This window comes from Ornithodoros turicata, chromosome 5 (assembly GCF_037126465.1).
Source record: "Ornithodoros turicata isolate Travis chromosome 5, ASM3712646v1, whole genome shotgun sequence".
Taxonomy (NCBI): domain Eukaryota; kingdom Metazoa; phylum Arthropoda; class Arachnida; order Ixodida; family Argasidae; genus Ornithodoros; species Ornithodoros turicata.
The window spans coordinates 34044157-34062212 of NC_088205.1; the positions used below are offsets into that span (position 1 = coordinate 34044157).

General features: G+C 45.0%; 1 protein-coding gene and 1 long non-coding RNA gene across 2 annotated transcripts; one reads left to right on the forward strand and one right to left on the reverse strand.

Annotated features, from left to right (window-relative positions):
* Window positions 1–1155: 1155 nt before the first annotated feature.
* LOC135395695 (protein krueppel-like) lies at window positions 1156–1785 on the reverse strand. The gene is made up of 2 exons (XM_064626792.1): window positions 1461–1785; window positions 1156–1226 (listed from the first exon to the last, which is right to left on the reverse strand). Exons 1-2 carry the CDS (start codon window positions 1783–1785, stop codon window positions 1156–1158), a joined length of 396 nt encoding a protein of 131 aa, XP_064482862.1.
* A 9670-nt stretch (window positions 1786–11455) lies between these two features.
* LOC135395494 (uncharacterized) lies at window positions 11456–12113 on the forward strand. Its single transcript, XR_010423122.1, has 4 exons — window positions 11456–11589; window positions 11661–11746; window positions 11891–11967; window positions 12074–12113. It is a non-coding gene; the product is annotated as an uncharacterized LOC135395494 (long non-coding RNA).
* Window positions 12114–18056: the final 5943 nt, after the last annotated feature.

Genomic DNA, 18056 nt, shown 5'->3' on the forward strand with positions numbered 1-18056 from the left:
CGCCACCCTACCGAGGGTTGTGCAGGCGCACCTTACTTTCAGGCTTCGTGTATGCTCCTCTCACAACGGGCGACGTAGGGAGGTCATTTTCGAACTATGAGAACATTTTTTGACTGACAGGTGCCAGAACTTCTCTAGACAGTACTCAACGGTACCTGGTGGCAAACATTTCCTTCAACAGTTCATATCATCCAAACACGGCCTTGTATTATTATTATTAGTTTTAATATCCCGCTTTGGTGATCTTCCACTGCAACCCCAACGTATCCAGTTAAAAAAGTTTACAGCTGCATATACAGCTCGAGTTTTTACCGCATAAACGACACATTTTTACGGCATGTTTTGACCAGGTTTAGTGCACAGATGCGTGCATGTTTCATTACTTTTCAGAGCATATGACGGAACGAGGCCATTTTTTCTTCCCATGTTACTACTAAGGTTGACGGGAGCTGTACTTCTAGTCGTTGCAGTCTCCGGCCAATCCTTTCGGCACAAAAAAAAAAAATTTCTCGAGACTGACGTCACAGCCCTTACTCTCTCATACTATACACAATTGTCTCTTGGTGATCTTTCCTGAGATTTCATTCAGAAACTGTTAACAAATTGTAACGCATTCCACAACAGATGCTCGTAACACAAATTGTTCACAAAGGAAATTATCTTACAAGTCGTGATGTCTTGTAGAAATATTCTTTTATTTCTTTGGGTTGATTTATTCGTTTATGTCATCAGGTGAGGAGATGCAGGGCGTTAAAAAAGCATTCATCATAAACAGAGGAAAGGAATAAAGAAAGGAACACAGAGGCAAAACGGAAACAATGCAATGCATGTTTTTCATGGAAGTAAACATTGGTTAGCAGTTCAGAGCCACTGTATGGGTGTCCCTTCGTTGTTTGTTTACGTTTCACGTGTGTCACCACCTCTTTTTACCCTCTGCCTGTTCGTGAGTGAGAGTTTCAAAAATGTGAAACACAAATAAAATACAGTGGAATACAGATCGCATCGGAATAGCGTTCGCCTATCTGTGCATTAGCATGTGCTTCTTCAGATGTCTGCATCAAGGACATGCGACAGCCCAGGACTGGTGCACTTTAACGTGTGCGCGGCCTCTAAGCACTTGTATGGTCACCATCCCAAGTGTGTCGTGGCTGCATGTTAGGTCACAGGTTCATGCTCTGGCTGAACTAGCTCTAGCAGCGGCTTCTCTAACTTTGTGCGTTCCTGCTCTGCAGCACAGAGGTTGCACTTGTATGGCTTCACACCCATGTAGGTCTTCTTGTTTCACTGCAGGTTTGTGCTGTGCCTAAGGTTTGCAGAACAGAATGCTCCTTTATGGTTTCTCACCCCAGGCTGTCTGCTTCTGATATTCTACACGACAGGGACTGCACATGTTTCACACCGCAAGTTTGGGTTGTGGATGAACACTGCAGGACAGAGGTCGCAATTTTATGGCTGCTCACCCGTGTGTGTTCGCTTGTGACGTGACAAGGTTCCGTTCTGTCTGAACTCTGCGTGGCAGAGATGACACTTGTATGGCTCCTCGCCCGTGTGTATCGACATGTGCTGCTGTAGGTGCCCTCCCTGACTGAACTCCGCAGGGCAGACATCGCACGTGTATGGCTTCTCGCCCGTGTGTGTCCGCTTGTGCTGCTGTAGGTGCCCAATCAGGTTGAACTCTGCATGGCAGACATCACACTTGTATGGCTTCTCGCCCGTGTGTGTCCGCTTGTGCTGCTGTCCCTTATGAAAATGAACTTTGCTTGTCAATTGACATTGTTTGGACATCATTTGGGTTGTTTGGTATTTCTTTTGACTTTGACTTTCTTTGGACCAATGCCCAAACAAAATCTATAGACCACCTTTGGCCTTTTTTTGGTTTGACTTTCTTTGGCCGGCAGCCCAAACAAAATCTATAGACCACCTTTGGCTGTTTTTTGGTTTGACTTTCTTTGGCCGGTTGCCCAAACAAAATCTATAGACCACCTTTGGCTGATTTTTGGTTTGACTTTCTTTGGCCGGTTGCCAAAACAAAATCTACAGACCATCTTTGGCATTTTTTTTGTTTGACTTTCTTTTGCCTGTTGCCCAAAGAAAAGTTGTTGGCTACCTATGGCTTATTTTGGTGTAATTTTGCCTGTGCCTTTGGATTGTTCTAAGATAATTTAGTGATACATTTCAGCTTTCCTTTAGTTTAAGTTTGTTCAGCCACATTGGAAACCCAACAATGTCTTTCGCTTAACTTCCCATGAACAGCCAAAATGTTTCCTGTAACAATCTTCCACCTTGAAGTAGACCGTACAAGTAAAAGGCAGGAATTGTACACAAAAACTTGACTGGATGTGTGCTAGTTAGCCATCACTACACAAGCTTTTCCAGCTTGAGGACACAATTCTGCATGAACGTTACCGTGTAAACTAGTCCAACATAAGACATCTTCCCGCATGGATTAGATAGAGATAGAGAAAAAAATTAAACTGAAGAGAAGTTGACCCTCATTACACAAGCCATTCCAAGCTGACGGCGTATCCACCAAGCGCAAGCTGACGCAGCCATTTTGCACAGAAACCTGACCAAACAGAACCTATATGTCTCAGTAAGAGCCGTTCCAACATGAAGATACCGGCAAGCATTTCGCACAGAAACCTGACCGAACACATAAGCTAGGTCTCACTACTGATGCCGTTCCAACGTGAAAATACTCCAGCATGAATTGTGCACCAAAACCTGACCGAACATAAGCTAGGTCTCACTACTGATGTCGTTCCAATATGAAGATACTCCAGCATGAATTGTGCACCAAAACCTGACCGAACATAAACTAGGTCTCACTACTGATGTCGTTCCAACATGAAGATACTCCAGCATGTATTGTGCACCGAAACCTGACCGAACATAAGCTAGGTCTCACTACTGATGTCGTTCCAACATGAAGGTACTCCGGCATGAATTGTGCATAGGTGGGGAAGTTACTTTTATTTTGTAGTGCACTACCGTTACTCACTACTTTTTCAAAAAGTAACACGTTACGTTATTCGTTACTGTTGCAATAGAAGGTAACGCGTTACTAACGCCGTTACTTCTGATAAGTAATGCCGTTACTTTTGCATTACTTCGCTAGTTGTCCTTATAATATGTACCATTTTCGGTTGAGTCACACAAGTGCGTTCCGCTGATCAATACAAGCAATGTTGTGCACAAACAAGGGTCACGCATGAACAAAACTTACATGTACGATTTATTGCAATGCAGAAGTAGTTGACGCTCAAAATTTTCATCTGTGTGGCTGAGCGGGCTCCTAATGACAAGTGCGTGCTGCTTGTCAAGGTTGATAGAGACGGTGACTTTTATCTCACACAGTATAAATCCAAACAGCGAATCCCTTGGTACTTTGTTACTTGTTCAGACGGTAGAGGATATTTTTCTGTCGCTTTTACCCCATTCGTCCGAAAAATACCAAAGGGAGTGAAAAATAGAGGTGAACAAAGGTGACATCTCAACCAGGGTAGGTCAATAGTCCTTTTGCGTTCTTCGCGGGTGCCGATGTGACCTTCATGTCATTGTTGAAGGTGAATAGAAAAAATCGGAGATTTTCCCGGAGTCTACAGGCATGATCCTCGCTCAAGCTTTCAAGTTTAGACGATGAAGCAATGTTCCCAAACACGCAGTAACGCATAACGCCGTTACGCGTTAGTTAGTAAAAATGTAATGACGTTACGTTACTCATTACTTTTCACCCAAATGTAATGCGTTACCATATTTCACTACTCGAATGTAACGCGTTACCGGTAACGCACTACTTTGTAACGCGTTACTCCCCACCTATAGAATTGTGCACCGAAACCTGATCGAACATAAGCTAGGTCTCACTACTGATGTCGCTCCAACATGAAGATACTCCAGCATGTATTGTGCACCGAAACCTGACCGAACATAAGCTAGGTCTCACTACTGATGTCGTTCCAACATGAAGGTACTCCGGCATGAATTGTGCACCGAAACCTGATCGAACATAAGCTAGGTCTCACTACTGATGTCGTTCCAACGTGAAGATACTCCGGCATGAATTGTGCACCGAAACCTGACCGAACATAAGCTAGGTCTCACTACTGATGTCTTTCCAACATGAAGATACTCCGGCATGAATTGTGCACCGAAACCTGACCGAACATAAGCTAGGTTTCACTACTGATGCCGTTCCAACGTGAAGATACTCCGGCATGAATTGTGCACCGAAACCTGACCGAACATAAGCTAGGTCTCACTACTGATGCCGTTCCAACATGAAGATACTCCGGCATGAATTGTGCACCGAAACCTGACCGAACATAAGCTAGGTCTCACTACTGATGCCGTTCCAACGTGAAGATACTCCGGCATGAATTGTGCACCGAAACCTGACCGAACATAAGCTAGGTCTCACTACTGATGCCGTTCCAACGTGAAGATACTCCGGCATGAATTGTGCACCGAAACCTGACCGAACATAAGCTAGGTCTCACTACTGATGCCGTTCCAACGTGAAGATACTCCGGCATGAATTGTGCACCGAAACCTGACCGAACATAAGCTAGGTCTCACTACTGATGTCGTTCCAACGTGAAGATACTCCGGCATGAATTGTGCACCGAAACCTGACCGAACATAAGCTAGGTCTCACTACTGATGCCGTTCCAACGTGAAGATACTCCGGCATGAATTGTGCACCGAAACCTGACCGAACATAAGCTAGGTCTCACTACTGATGCCGTTCAACGTGAAGATACCTCGGCATGAATTGTGCACAGAAACCTGACCCAACATAAGCTAGGTCTCACTACTGATGCCGTTTCAACGTGAAGATACCCCGGCATGAATTGTGCACAGAAACCTGACCGAACATAAGCTAGGTCTCACTGCTGATGTCGTTCCAACATGAAGATACTCGGGCATGAATTGTGCACCGAAACGTGACCGAACATAAGCTAGGTCTCACTACTGATGCCGTTCCAACATGAAGATACTCCGGCATGAATTGCGCACCGAAACCTGATCGAACATAAGCTAGGTCTCACTACTGATGCCATTCCAACATGAAGATAGATAGATACACGCGACGGCGACAGCGACATTTTTTTTTTTTTTTTTTTTCTGTTCCGCGCAGGCAGAAGCAACAACAGGTTTCTTGCAACAGTACGGTTTGGTTGTCAACATCGCTTCAGGTTCCGCTCGCATATAAATCGTTGAACGAGAACGAGAAGCCGAGACATGGAAAAATTGTCGCTGCCGCTGCCGCTGTCGCTCTCGCAAATCGCGCGCTTGGGAATGGGAACACGCCCTGGAATGCACCATCATGACGAACATTATACCGCTGCACGGCTGCGCAGCGTCCAACAAATGTTGCACAAATCAAAAATCAATAAAACATTTCATTATTTCATTAGCTGCCCAATCCGACACTGCAAGTGGCCCGAAATATCGAAGTGGCTTGTTTGTTTGCATCTATTCACTGTGTTATTATCCGCTCTTTAGGCATATGTATTATTAATAATATGATTAAACAAGAGAACTGGAATGTGCGATTTTATTCGGCGTTGTTTGCATATTTGTAGTTACAGGTTCAAGTTGCGCCGTTCCTCTCCTTTAGTCGAGGCAAACTGCTAGGGCTATCGAAGCCAATCCAAGCCGCAAGCGAAGTGTAGGGTAGAAGAGGTGTGCGCCGCCGCGCCGAAGCGCCGCCGCCGGAGGTCGGGGCCTCGCCGTCGGCGCCGTACCAAAACTGTCAGCATGCCGCCGCCGCTGCCGCCGATGTTGAAAAATCGGCGCGGCTGTGTAATGCGCCCATTTTGATCCACTTTCTATAAACGAATATCTCCCATACCTAATATTTTGTTTGTTTTCTTTCATCTTAGGTTCCAGGCTTCATTTGTGGTGTTTTTAGAAGTGACAATTTCATCTCCTGATATGCTGTTTATGCTTTAGGGTTTCGTTTCATAGTCAACCCTGGAGGCACACAACTCCAGGAAAACTTGTCATTCAATTCTTGCAGGTTCTTCGCCGGTCATCCACCAACACCATAGCACTGGTCATTATCTATATACAGGGTGTTTTGTTTTTTATTCGTCACAGAATTTTTGTTTAAAAAATAGCGGGACGAAATACATGCCGCTTTTGAGTTGGTCATGCGAATATTATCTCGAAGAAAGTATGTAACTATAAGATCATTAATTACCTCAAATTCATTAATTCTTTAATTAAGGAATTTCGCGTAAAAACGGGATAGCAGAAGGAAGATACTCATCGTTGAAAGCCATTCCATGTTTTGAAATTCTTAAACGCGCACGTGTGTTGAAATATCCGACGCTGAATGTCGCTATGCAAATGAGCCGAAACAAGAAGTACGCCATTTCCGAGCGCAGAAATGACGCGACTTTCGCCTTATCTGGGTTGGAAAGCGGTCTATCTGACCAACATATTAGCGCTTACACCAATCAGCTCGATCGCTCTAAAGCACTTGGTCCTCTCACGTGGATTGTCCGTCGCTCTTTCTGCGCTCGAAAAGTGCGTAGCAAATAGTGCATTTTGTGTGTGCCGGCGAAAAGCACACAGTCAGAGAGGGTGTTTTCAATCGCGGAATTGCGGGGCTTATAATGCGCGCGAAGCATGGCAGACTCAACCCACTCGTTCTGGACAAGTTTATACTGTAAAACCCTTTAATTTTGCGAGACCTTAATTTTCGCGAATTTTGCGAATCGAGAAAATTCGAGGAACTCGTGGAGTGCGTGAAATTAAGTTGTTGCGAATATATCCCTACTCGATTCGCGAAAATTTAGGGCTGCGAAATTAAATGATTTTACAGTATTTATTCACGATAACTACAGCCTTTGCAAAAATACTGTTCAATGATGTGTTGGTGCGCCTTATGTCATATCGTTTGCTAACGTTCGCATATTTATATGGTTTCCCAAAAAGAGCCACGATCAGTAGACAGAGCTTTCACGCGTCGCCGTCCTGTGAACATTCGGTCAGCACTCGCTATAACTGTTACGTGTAGTTGCCATTAAAGGGATGGCTCGTCGTTCTGATTATCTAGCTATGTTGTTTTCTCCAGCGCTTAACGCGCACTTAACGCGCCCAGTCGAAGTTCTTGGGCGACGACCTTCTTGAAGTGCTTTACTTCTCCTAATGTTCCTTTGAGTGTTCGGTTTTCTTTCATAATACTATCCAGTGCTGACGCACTTGTTTTGTGCAAGGTACAGTAAATACTGCCACCATCGCGGTGTCTATGATGGAGAAAATACCCCCGCTCTGAGGTGTTCGTGCGTCCCCGTTGGAGAAGAGAACATATTGACAGCCCACGGGGCGCACGCCGATATGACAGCATCGGCGTGACGCCGCTGACGCCGCCGCCGCCGGGCCTTCAACGTGCTCTACGCCGCCGCCGAAAAAAATGCCCACAGCGCACACCTCTAGTGTAGGTAGATGGGTAGAAATCCAGCGAACCGGTAGAGATGTAGGAAGGGAGTTGCCTCAGGACAGAAGCCGCCGATATTTCGAACAGAGACTGTTCTTCTTCTGGGCACCGTCCTCATCATTGGCATGGTATTTAAAGAGTTAGGTGTGACGTGTTTAAAGGTTCATGCGAATTGTGGGTCAACAGCCCGGAGGGAAGAAAGGGTCCGTACGGGCTTCTACGGCCGGAGTGAATGGCTGCTTTGTTAGAGTGTGGAGGGGATTATGTGAACGTAGTGATCTAGGCTACAGACCGGTTACAGAAAAATGGAAGGTTCACGAACACGTGGACGAAACGGGACAACCGGACAACAGGCAAGAATTGGCAAGCGAAAGATAAGGAGGTTAGTGGTTACGTGGGGAAAATTCCAGAACGAGCAAAGGATTTTTTTTTTAAATATATATTTGTAATACAAAGTTGTGGCATGCAATAAAGAGAGCAGAAAGCAGTGGCCATGCAGAACATAACAGATGATAATGAAGGTAGAAGGGAAAAGCATATTTTATTTGTGAAGTGTTTCTAGGGTACCTTGTGATTTGTTGATACCGGACGGGTGAAGAGCGTTGAACTTGTATATGAGATAAGACACCCTATCACGTCTGTCACGTGTGGATCTAAACCCGGTTTCTAGAATATATAGTTTAATGTTGTCAAAATTGTGACCAGGAACGTTAAAGTGTTCGGCGACTGCTTTGGGGAGTTTGTTGGACGTGTCGGTTCTGTGTCCGGTAAGGCGGTTGTTCATTTGTTGGCCGGTTTCACCAATGTATTGCATAGAGCAGTCGCCGCATTCAATGCAGTATATGACATTGGAGCTTGTGCATGTGAATGCGTGGTTAACGGGGTGGGTGTAATTGCTCGCAGTGCTTTTGATGGAGTTAGCGTGTTGAACGTGCTTGCATGTTTTGCAGCGCGGGAGGTTGCAGGGTCGTGTTCCCGTGTACGGGGCGCTCGTTTTGCTGATTTTGGCATTGACCAAGGAGTTTGCCAGGTTTCTTGCGCGTCGGTATGTCACCTGTATGGGATTTGTGAATATGTTGCTAAGTCGGTCAGTGCTTTGGAGGAGGGGCTCGTGCTTCTGTAGAATGGCTTTGATGTTTGGAAGTGCGTTGGAATATCTTGTGATGAAGCTTATTTGGCACGCGTCGGGATTTTTTCGGTTTTCCAGAACCTCGTTTCGATCGAGTGTGAGTGCCTTGCGACGGAATTCGGTTAGGAGGGAGTCTGGATAGTCCCTTTGGGCAAGTGTACTGCAGAGTTCGTCAAGCTTCTCAGCGTAATCTGTGTCGTTTGAACAAATTCTGCGTAGTCTTACACTCTGCCCATTAGGAATTCCAACCTTACAGTGACGCGGGTGGTGACTCTTGAAGTGAAGGTATTGTTGTTTGTCAGTTGGCTTTTTGTACAGGGTTGTGATGAGGTTGCCGTTGTCTAGTGATATCGTGGTGTCGAGGAAGTTAATTAAGTGAGTTGACTGTTGTGATGTGAACTTTATGTTGCTATGCGCGGTGTTCAGTAGATCTACGAACTTTTGAAATTCATGTTCCCCGCGTTCCCATATTATCAGTATATCATCGATGTATCGAAGGTACACCGTGTGATGAGCTTTCGTTCGTGGAGGTCCTGTATGGTATGGGTTATTAGCGCCGTGTACTCCTTTGTTGGGTCATGGTCCAGTTTAAGGTAGTGTTGCGTATTGTTGAGTTGCCTATGAGCCCGCGCTGCAAAACATGCAAGCACGTTCAACACGCTAACTCCATCAAAAGCACTGCGAGCAATTACACCCACCCCGTTAACCACGCATTCACATGCACAAGCTCCAATGTCATATACTGCATTGAATGCGGCGACTGCTCTATGCAATACATTGGTGAAACCGGCCAACAAATGAACAACCGCCTTACCGGACACAGAACCGACACGTCCAACAAACTCCCCAAAGCAGTCGCCGAACACTTTAACGTTCCTGGTCACAATTTTGACAACATTAAACTATATATTCTAGAAACCGGGTTTAGATCCACACGTGACAGACGTGATAGGGAGTCTTATCTCATATACAAGTTCAACGCTCTTTACCCGTCCGGTATCAACAAATCACAAGGTACCCTAGAAACACTACACAAATAAAATATGCTTTTCCCTTTTACCTTCATTATCATCTGTTATGTTCTGCATGGCCACTGCTTTCTGCTCTCTTTATTGCATGCCACAACTTTGTATTACAAATATATATTTAAAAAAAATCCTTTGCTCGTTCTGGAATTTTCCCCACGTAACCACTAACCTCCTTATCTTTCGCTATGCTTGCCAATTCTTGCTCTGCTGGTTGCCGGTAGGAAGGTGATACCGGCAGCCTTTTGCCGGTATTTGTGGCTCAACACCTTTCATAGGGGTTTTTACGGGGTTTTCCTTTCAACATTCCACTACAGCTTGAATAAATCTGGAGCACAGACCCAACTCCGTAGTCACCAGTCGTTTTCTTAGTTATTCATTATTATCATCATTGTTGCCTCGAGCGAGTACGCTCGTTCTTTCTTTCTCTCTCTCTGTATAACTTCCACCCCTCACCCACTTCCCTTTCCCGCGAACATTTCCTCCTTTCCCTCTATTCCACCCCCTCTCCCTCAGCCGGTATTTTGCACTACGAAAGGTGACAACCCTAGTTGTCCCGTTTCGTCCACGTGTTCGTGAACCTTCCATTTTTCTGTAACCGGTCTGTACTCTGTAGCCTAGATCACTACGTTCACATAATCCCCTCCACACTCTAACAAAGCAGCCATTCACTCCGGCCGTAGAAGCCCGTACGGACCCTTTCTTCCCTCCGGGCTGTTGACCCACAATTCGCATGAACCTTTAAACACGTCACACCTAACCCTTTAAATACCATGCCAATGATGAGGACGGTGCCCAGAAGAAGAACAGTCTCTGTTCGAAATATCGGCGGCTTCTGTCCTGAGGCAACTCCCTTCCTACACCTGTAGAGTAGGGTATTGTTTGCTTTGTCGCCGCACGTGGTTTTGAATTGAGTGTTCACGTTGTGTGGTGTCCTGTATTTCACGTTTCATTCACACAATTTTCTATTTGCGTAACTACGTGCAACATGCACATTTTGGTGAAGTTGCCGGGCGTGAATATGCTGGAGGTTTATCCCGTCGACAGCCTGCAAGATATCGAATTAGGTTTAAGTATTTCGCATGACCCGGCAAACGTGGACATCGCTAAGGACCCGCAATCGTGGACATCGTGGAAGACATTCCTCATACAGTGGAGCAAGAATGCGGAGCCCTCTGAAGCCTTCGTTGTTGCTGCGGGTAAGTCCAGCGTGTACAGAGAAATATGCTTTGTTTTCCCAAAGCGCGAGAGGCCAGACGTTTCCGCAACCAATTACACATACGCCTCGAAGGGTGTGTGGTAATTGCAGCCTAACTGTTTCTGCCCAGTATTTGTTGCGGTCTAAATCAATCCGCAGACGTGGAATGGCGTGTCATTTAGCGCTACCAATTTAGACTTACCTACTGTTGCCTATAGTAAAAAGACATTAATCGGTTCTGCATTATTGGTCCTGTTGTAGAACCAGCCTCAGAACATCAATTTCTCATGTTTGACTGCTTGTTCATTAATTTGCTGCTGCCACAAGCCTAACTACTTGCTCATTTTCCACTAGGCCTCAGGGTGCGCACTGTACAGTGCTGGACAAAAGTTTACGGAACGCGCGAGCGATGTATTTTCTCCTCGGTGCGACACCCTGGCGGCGGGCGGAAGCGGGCTCGTTCATTCGTTCAGAGGGAGGAAAGGAGTGCGCCGGCAGCGACACCAATCCAAAACACTTCACCGGCACGTTCAAGCGATACCGAAACTACCGCAGTGTGTCGCAACCAGCGCACTCGCCCATTCCTCTGAACGAGTGAACTGGCTCGCTTCCGCTCGCCGCTAGGGTGTCGCACGGAGGAGAAAATACACCGCTCGCGCGTTCCGTAAACTTTTGTACAGCACTGTACACATTGTGCAGAGCACAACCGGAAAATAGAGGAGCTTGAGCAACGAGCATGCAAATGCCCGCCTGACAAAGAAGCTTCGCAGAGCCAAAGAGAAGTGTGGTAAGCTGGCTTTCTTTTTTTTTTTTTTTTACATATGTTGTGACAGGCATGTAGCAGGTACTTATTTTCAGTCATGACCAACACGGTGGATCAAATGGAAAATCTAATCCAGACTGCCTCCAACCAGAGCGCTGCTGCTGTTACAGCAGCACCAATGGTAATGTTCGTCTCACCTGCGGAATTTTGATATTTTATTTGTGTTTGGTAAGTGCGGATGAGCCGTAAGAGCGTGCTTGGAAGATAGATCATTTGAAGTTAACAGTTTGCAGGATAATACGTGTAATACCTCTTTTCTATGCAGCTGGACATCGGCTTAGGTGTTTGCGTGGACGCCGGTGTTCTGCACAGAATAGAGAGCTGCAAAGGGGATAGGACAAGGTACGACTGCATGGGCATAGCTATCTCTCTTGCCCAATTCGCCCATTTTTCTCTTTTGGTATCAAGTTTCATTGTTCCATTTCTTAACATGCTCTTTAATTTGCAGGCTGGCCCATGCCCTCATTTGGCCAGTGTTTTCTCCCGAGGAGATGATTGGGCAAACTTCATATGGGATACAATGCAACGCCCACAAAGATGCTGCTCTGAAACCTGCAGTGGATGAGACACGGCGTGAAGCAGTTCTGGGTAAGGACCCCTTTCTGTCTTCATTACTGCACGTCCATTGGCATTCAAGTTCTGCATGTGTCGAGCCAATGACACTTTGCAACACGTTCTTGGCATCACAGATTATAGCCGTGGGTCACTTTTCATTCTTTTTAATGGTGAGGAAGGTAAATTGGACTAGAACCAACAAACACTGATCATTCCATGCCAAGCATGCTAGACGTGAATTCGACCATCATTGATATCTTTCTTTTCAGCACCATTAGTTTTTGACTAGGGTACCCGTCCAATTTCGATGATTTCAACAGAGAATTTGAAGACAAAAAATTAAACCGTAGTGCTCTCATCTCATAACAAAACTGTGTGTACTTTTGCACCACAGTGAGGGTCGAATTCACGCCTGAGACATTTGGCATAGAATGGCCCCCTTATGTGGATCACCCCGTCCTGCATATTGGGAATGCGGACCATTTTGAACTCTTAGCTTAGGCTGTTATAAGTAAGCTTGCTGCTCTGGAGTGTGAGGCTATTGATTCTAAAATTCATTGTTGAGTTGTGATTTCACACAGAAAATGTCCGGCTGCTTTTGATTTGGCCAAACTCTGGCTTTGTCTACATGAAGTAGCTGGTTACTGCTTAATCAGTTATTTGTATTCCTGCAGTGTCAACCTCGCGATTTGGCTTGCTGGATCCATCACATTCATGTGGCACACTTTTGCAGTGCCATTGGCAGCAACAACCATGTTCTAAGAGTTGCAGCTGGACTGCCAGAAGTAGACCAAGATGGTAATCTGCACTTCTTTTGCACCATACAGATGCAAGAAAACAACAAGTCTGCGCGAGATCAAGGAGAGTGTTGTGTCCATGCTTTCGAAAATGGAATAATCACCCGTAATAAATTATGTGTATTATCACTAACAGATGGCTTCTTTGTCGTGAATACCAGGGGTACTGGGTGCTACATAGGGCCACCGAGGTAAATTTGGGCATTATGTCAAAAGAAAATCAAATGAATGGCAAATAGGTGTCAAAAGCAAGACCAATTGAAGTCATAAAAGTGTCAATTGAATGGCAATTGCAGAAGTTCAAAAGAGACTCTTTTGACAAATGTCAAAAGGAATTCCGTACCAAATAACCAAATGGAGTCAAAAGAAGTTCCAAACGTTTTTCCAAATATATTCAAAAGCAATTCTACTGAATTTCAATTGCCTCTTTTGACTTTTTTCAATTGGAATTCTAAAGCATGTCCAAAAAAAATTTTGGGTGTGAAGAAGAGTTTATTGACTGGTTGATAAGAGCAACTGCGTGCACTACGTAAAAGTCAGTTGTGTAGCATCGATTGTTAGTACGTATGAGTCGAATAAATACGAATGAAGCACGATGAACATTTGTACACATCAGAGTTAGTGTCCTCTTCATGTTGGAAAAAACTTCGCATGGCTGCATATGCGATCACAGTGTCCTCCTTTAGCTTTGAAGCCAAAATAAACAGGGGCACTTCAAACCACCTTACTAAAACTGTGACGCAACATTTGCCTCAGCTTGCCGTCGTCTGGATCTTTGGACGTCGTTCCCGATTTCCGTTCTTAGCTCACCTCGCGTCATAGAGTCGACATCTAACATGCGTGACACGCGCTGTTCGAGTTCGACACTTAAACGGTGCCTCTTTCCTCTTGGATGCCACCTTCTTCAGAGTACGTGACGTAACGTTTCTGATATCTCCTAGCCTGTAGTGCAGATGAATTTTCTTCTATCCTTTAACATATTTTAGCCCATCCCATGCTGCGTCCCTTTTGTTTGTTCGCCGATGATGTAGGTTCTCTAAGGCGCAATTTTTCTTTTCTAGTCCTTGCGTTTCTAGTCTAGTCCTTGCTAGTCAGCGCTGCTGCATGTGGTTCATCGCGGCGTGATGCGAAAAAACATGTATATACGGGGTCACGCTCTCCTGTTCGTACCCCTTGCATTTGGTTCCCAGATCTAGAAACATAGTTAGGACGTTTAACGTCTCCTGACGCAGATCTTTCCCTGCAGTATCTTGCTCAAATTCTTTTACCCCACCTCTGAAAAGATCCTATAACAACTGTGCTCGTTCAGCTCTGGTGTCCGAATAGAGGACTAGGGTCACAAGGCGTGGTAGATTATCAAGGAGTAAATCGACATTCTTTCCTGTTAATGATGTGAATTTAGCAACTTCCGTTTCGCTGTCAGTGAGCAGTCTGACATTCGCACCAGATCCCTTTATAATGTCCACCAGATTTCTCACGGACGTGTCTTTTCCTTTCGGGTAGCGCACTTATTAGCAGTGTATACGTCCTGCATTTCCAAGAGCAGGTCTCGACTATTCGTACCTTCCTGTGCAAAACATCAGGGACAATGAAGCGGGGTTCTATGGAGAACAATGGGGGATGCCGCACTGAGTTTTTCATGTTACCATACATAACCTCAATAATCTCAATCCTAACCTCAATCTGCGTCTGCTTCCCACTCGCCGAATAGTAACTTGTGAGTGTTTGTGTTCCCTTAGAAGTCGGCACAGGACGCACATTCCCCCAGGGCGTCAGTCGTGATGTTGCCCACATACGTGAGGCCGACAACGGCAAGCCCTATCACCACCACCACCGTTTCACAAAATTGACTATCATAATGATTCCTAAGAGGATCGTTAATCCAAGAGCTTATATGCATTCCATTACCGATGCCAAACAATTTAAAAAATGTTTATGCGACCGCTGGTGGGGGGGGGGGGTGACGTGGAAATTGAATTGAATTGAATTGAATTTATTCACGAGATGGGAATGTAACTTACACTGGCTATGTACAAGGGATGGCCTAAAAGCAGCAAGACTGCTGCTTGACGAGGGCACACCCCCAAGAGGATACTCGGCACAACGGCAGTAAAGTACATACACGCAATACACACGTGACGACAATACACAATATGATTCGTGCAATGTAACTTTGAGCAGAAAATATTAATTGAAAAGAAAAAGAAACCCAAGAATATACAACATGAACAACAAGTGAGTCAAGTACAAATGGAAACCATAGACTCTAAGCAGGTGAAATCAGGTGACAAACATAGATCGCAGGTCTTCCAATGAGAAGCTCTGTATGTCTAGCCCATGCAGTGTATATTTGTTAAGAAGCGACGAGATATGATACGATACAATTTGGTCACCATAGGTTGTACGCGATCGAGGCACTTGCCAAAGCTGGGCCTGTCGAGTTTTTTGGGTAAGATTCTGTTTTAGTTTGAACAGTGATAAGATTAACTGGTTATCATGTGGTTAAATTCGAGCGATCTGCCTGCCTACACAGGCGGCACTATGCTCGGTGAAGGGACGAAGAGGGGGAGATGAAGAGGAAGGCTCACGCGTCTGGCTGACATGACCGTTGCGCTGCATAGTCATTTTTCAATTTCCACGTCGTACGTGTTGTCATTGTTTGCTCCAGTTGACCAAAATGTTCCATGTACCTGTTTATTTACCTCCACGTATCTGCGCAATTTTTTCACGTGGTTGTAAACCTTGTATGCTGCTATGTTAACATTATTCTACCAAATGTTAACCTCCCGTTTGTATTGCCTCATGGCCGCGAGGGTAAATAAATAAATTAGTCTGGAGGTCTCACAGCACAACAACCGTCCACCTTCGGCGTACAAATTCTTTGAGAGCGATAAATCAGCTTCTTTTGCGGGACTCGCCGATGCCACGCAACTACTGAAGTTTCTCTCACTCTCTTTCTGTTTCACTCCTTTTTTTTCTTACAGCGGCTACAGACCGGCCACTGCTGCACGGCTCATACTCGTACCGGGGCATCAAGCGCGGAATTATTGTTTTATCTGTATCTTGTAGAGTTGCCCGCTTCATCACGGCTTCCGCGTTAACCCCATGACAGACAGAAAGGCGAGGGCGATTAAAACAGCTATCAACGAAACCCGTGCACAAAAGTAACGACTGACTTATTGTTTTGTTTGATTTTAGTGACTTTTTTTTTTTCCTTCCATACTTCATCCAATGAAATCATTCCTTGTTCATCAAGATATCTACTGGAGCTGATAGCACTGCGGTCTTGCCTTGAGTAGGAAGAATGCTAGGACGTTGCCAAAGCTTATTTGCTCTGCGCGCGTTCTTGCTATTGTTCTTGTATGCAAGAGCTTTTGTGCCCGTATAGCTCTGCGGCTGAGAATTCTGGGAGTCTGCGACGGGAGTACGAACAGATGGGCTTTCCTATATGTCTTCAGACTGCCTGTACGACGTAGAACGAATAATTGCTAGAACCGTAATCCATAATCTGTATGAGAATATGCTAGGGATATATTACACATCCGTGAGAAAGCTGGTGGACATTATAAAGGGATCTGGTGCGAACGTCAGACTGCTCACTGACAGCAAAACGGAAGTTGCTAAATTCACATCATTAATAGGAAAGAATGTCGATTTACTTCATGAGAATCTACCACGCCTTGTGACCCTAGTCCTCTCCTCGGACACCAGAGATGACCGAGCACAGTTGTTATGGGATCTTTTCAGAGGTGTGGTTAAAGAATTTAAGCAAGATACTGCAGGGAAAGATCTGCGTCAGGAGACGCTAAACGTCCTAACTATGTTTCTATATCTGGGAACCAAATGCAAGGGGTACGGACAGGAGAGCGTGACCCCGTAGCGTGCCGCGTAGATACATGTTCTTTCGCATCACGCCGCGATGAGCCACATGCAGCAGCGCTGACTGGGATGGCTTTCTAGCCAAGGACTAGAAAAGAAAAATTGCGCCTTAGAGAACCTACATCATCGGCGAACAAACAAATGGGACGTAACATCGGATGTGCTAAAATATATGTTAAAATAAATATAAACAACTGTTCATCGTGCTTCATTCGTATTTATTCGACTCATACGTACTAGCAATCGATGCTACACAACTGACTTTTACGTGGTGCACGCAGTTGCTTATCAATCAGTCAATAAACTTTTCTTCAGACCTACAGAAACAAAGACGTACGAATGAAAAAAGACGCGATAGCGAACAACACAGTCCCAAGCAGTACTGCTGAAAGCGCGAGCGTGTACGGCTGGATCAAGATTGTAAATCTTCAGAAGAACACTGATAAGACAACACACCTGCTAGCACCCTCTCCACAGACGAAAAGAAAAGCCAAGAGTACGGCTGTCGAAAAACACGCGGCAATAGGGATAGATTTGATCCACTACGGCGTTAGCTGTATTAAGTATGGAAAATAAAAGACAGGGACGCAGAACAATATTTTCCTTTTGTTTTCGTTGTCTGAAATTGTGCTTATTTTGATGGATTTTGATACATACATTTTGAGAGATGACAACAACAGAAAGTCGCAGGCAACTCGCAAATCAAACTCAAACTCAAACAACAGACAGTCGTGATCTCATAACCTCTTTTTTTTTTTTTTTTTGTCGTTGTAGTTTCGAGGTGAACGACAAATCCACAGTATCTAAAAAATGCAGATGACATTGACAAGGCAACGAGCATTATTGTGATCAAAAGAGAGCAGAGTAATGCGTTATAATACAAATGGGCCAAGTGCATGACCGCCTTTTACAATTGCGTTTTCCTCGCTTGAGAGGCTCCTGCGTTCGCGAGGAAGCGTGACATCCTATAGCTGTATCATAAATTGTCTTCAGGTAATAATAAGCCCCCGCTCCCTCCCTCCGCGTCAAAAAAAAAGAAAAAGGCGAGAGTGAGAAAGAAGAAACGAACGAAAACGAAGCGTCTCGGATATCTTTCCTAGCCGCTCGCATCAGTGTTCGATGGCTAACTAAAATGGTATACTTAATTAGCTTCACTAATTTTCAAAGATTGACCCAATGACAGCATCTATGATAGGGTTT

What these genes read in the sequence shown, in the direction of transcription:
- LOC135395695 (XM_064626792.1), bottom strand. Translation starts at nt 1,785, where the DNA reads ATGTCCAAACAATGTCAATTGACAAGCAAAGTTCATTTTCATAAGGGA. An exon ending in TCACAAGCGAACACACACGG is followed by an intron (nt 1,227 to 1,460) that starts GTGAGCAGCCAT and finishes TCTGTGCTGCAG; the next exon opens with AGCAGGAACGCACAAAGTTA.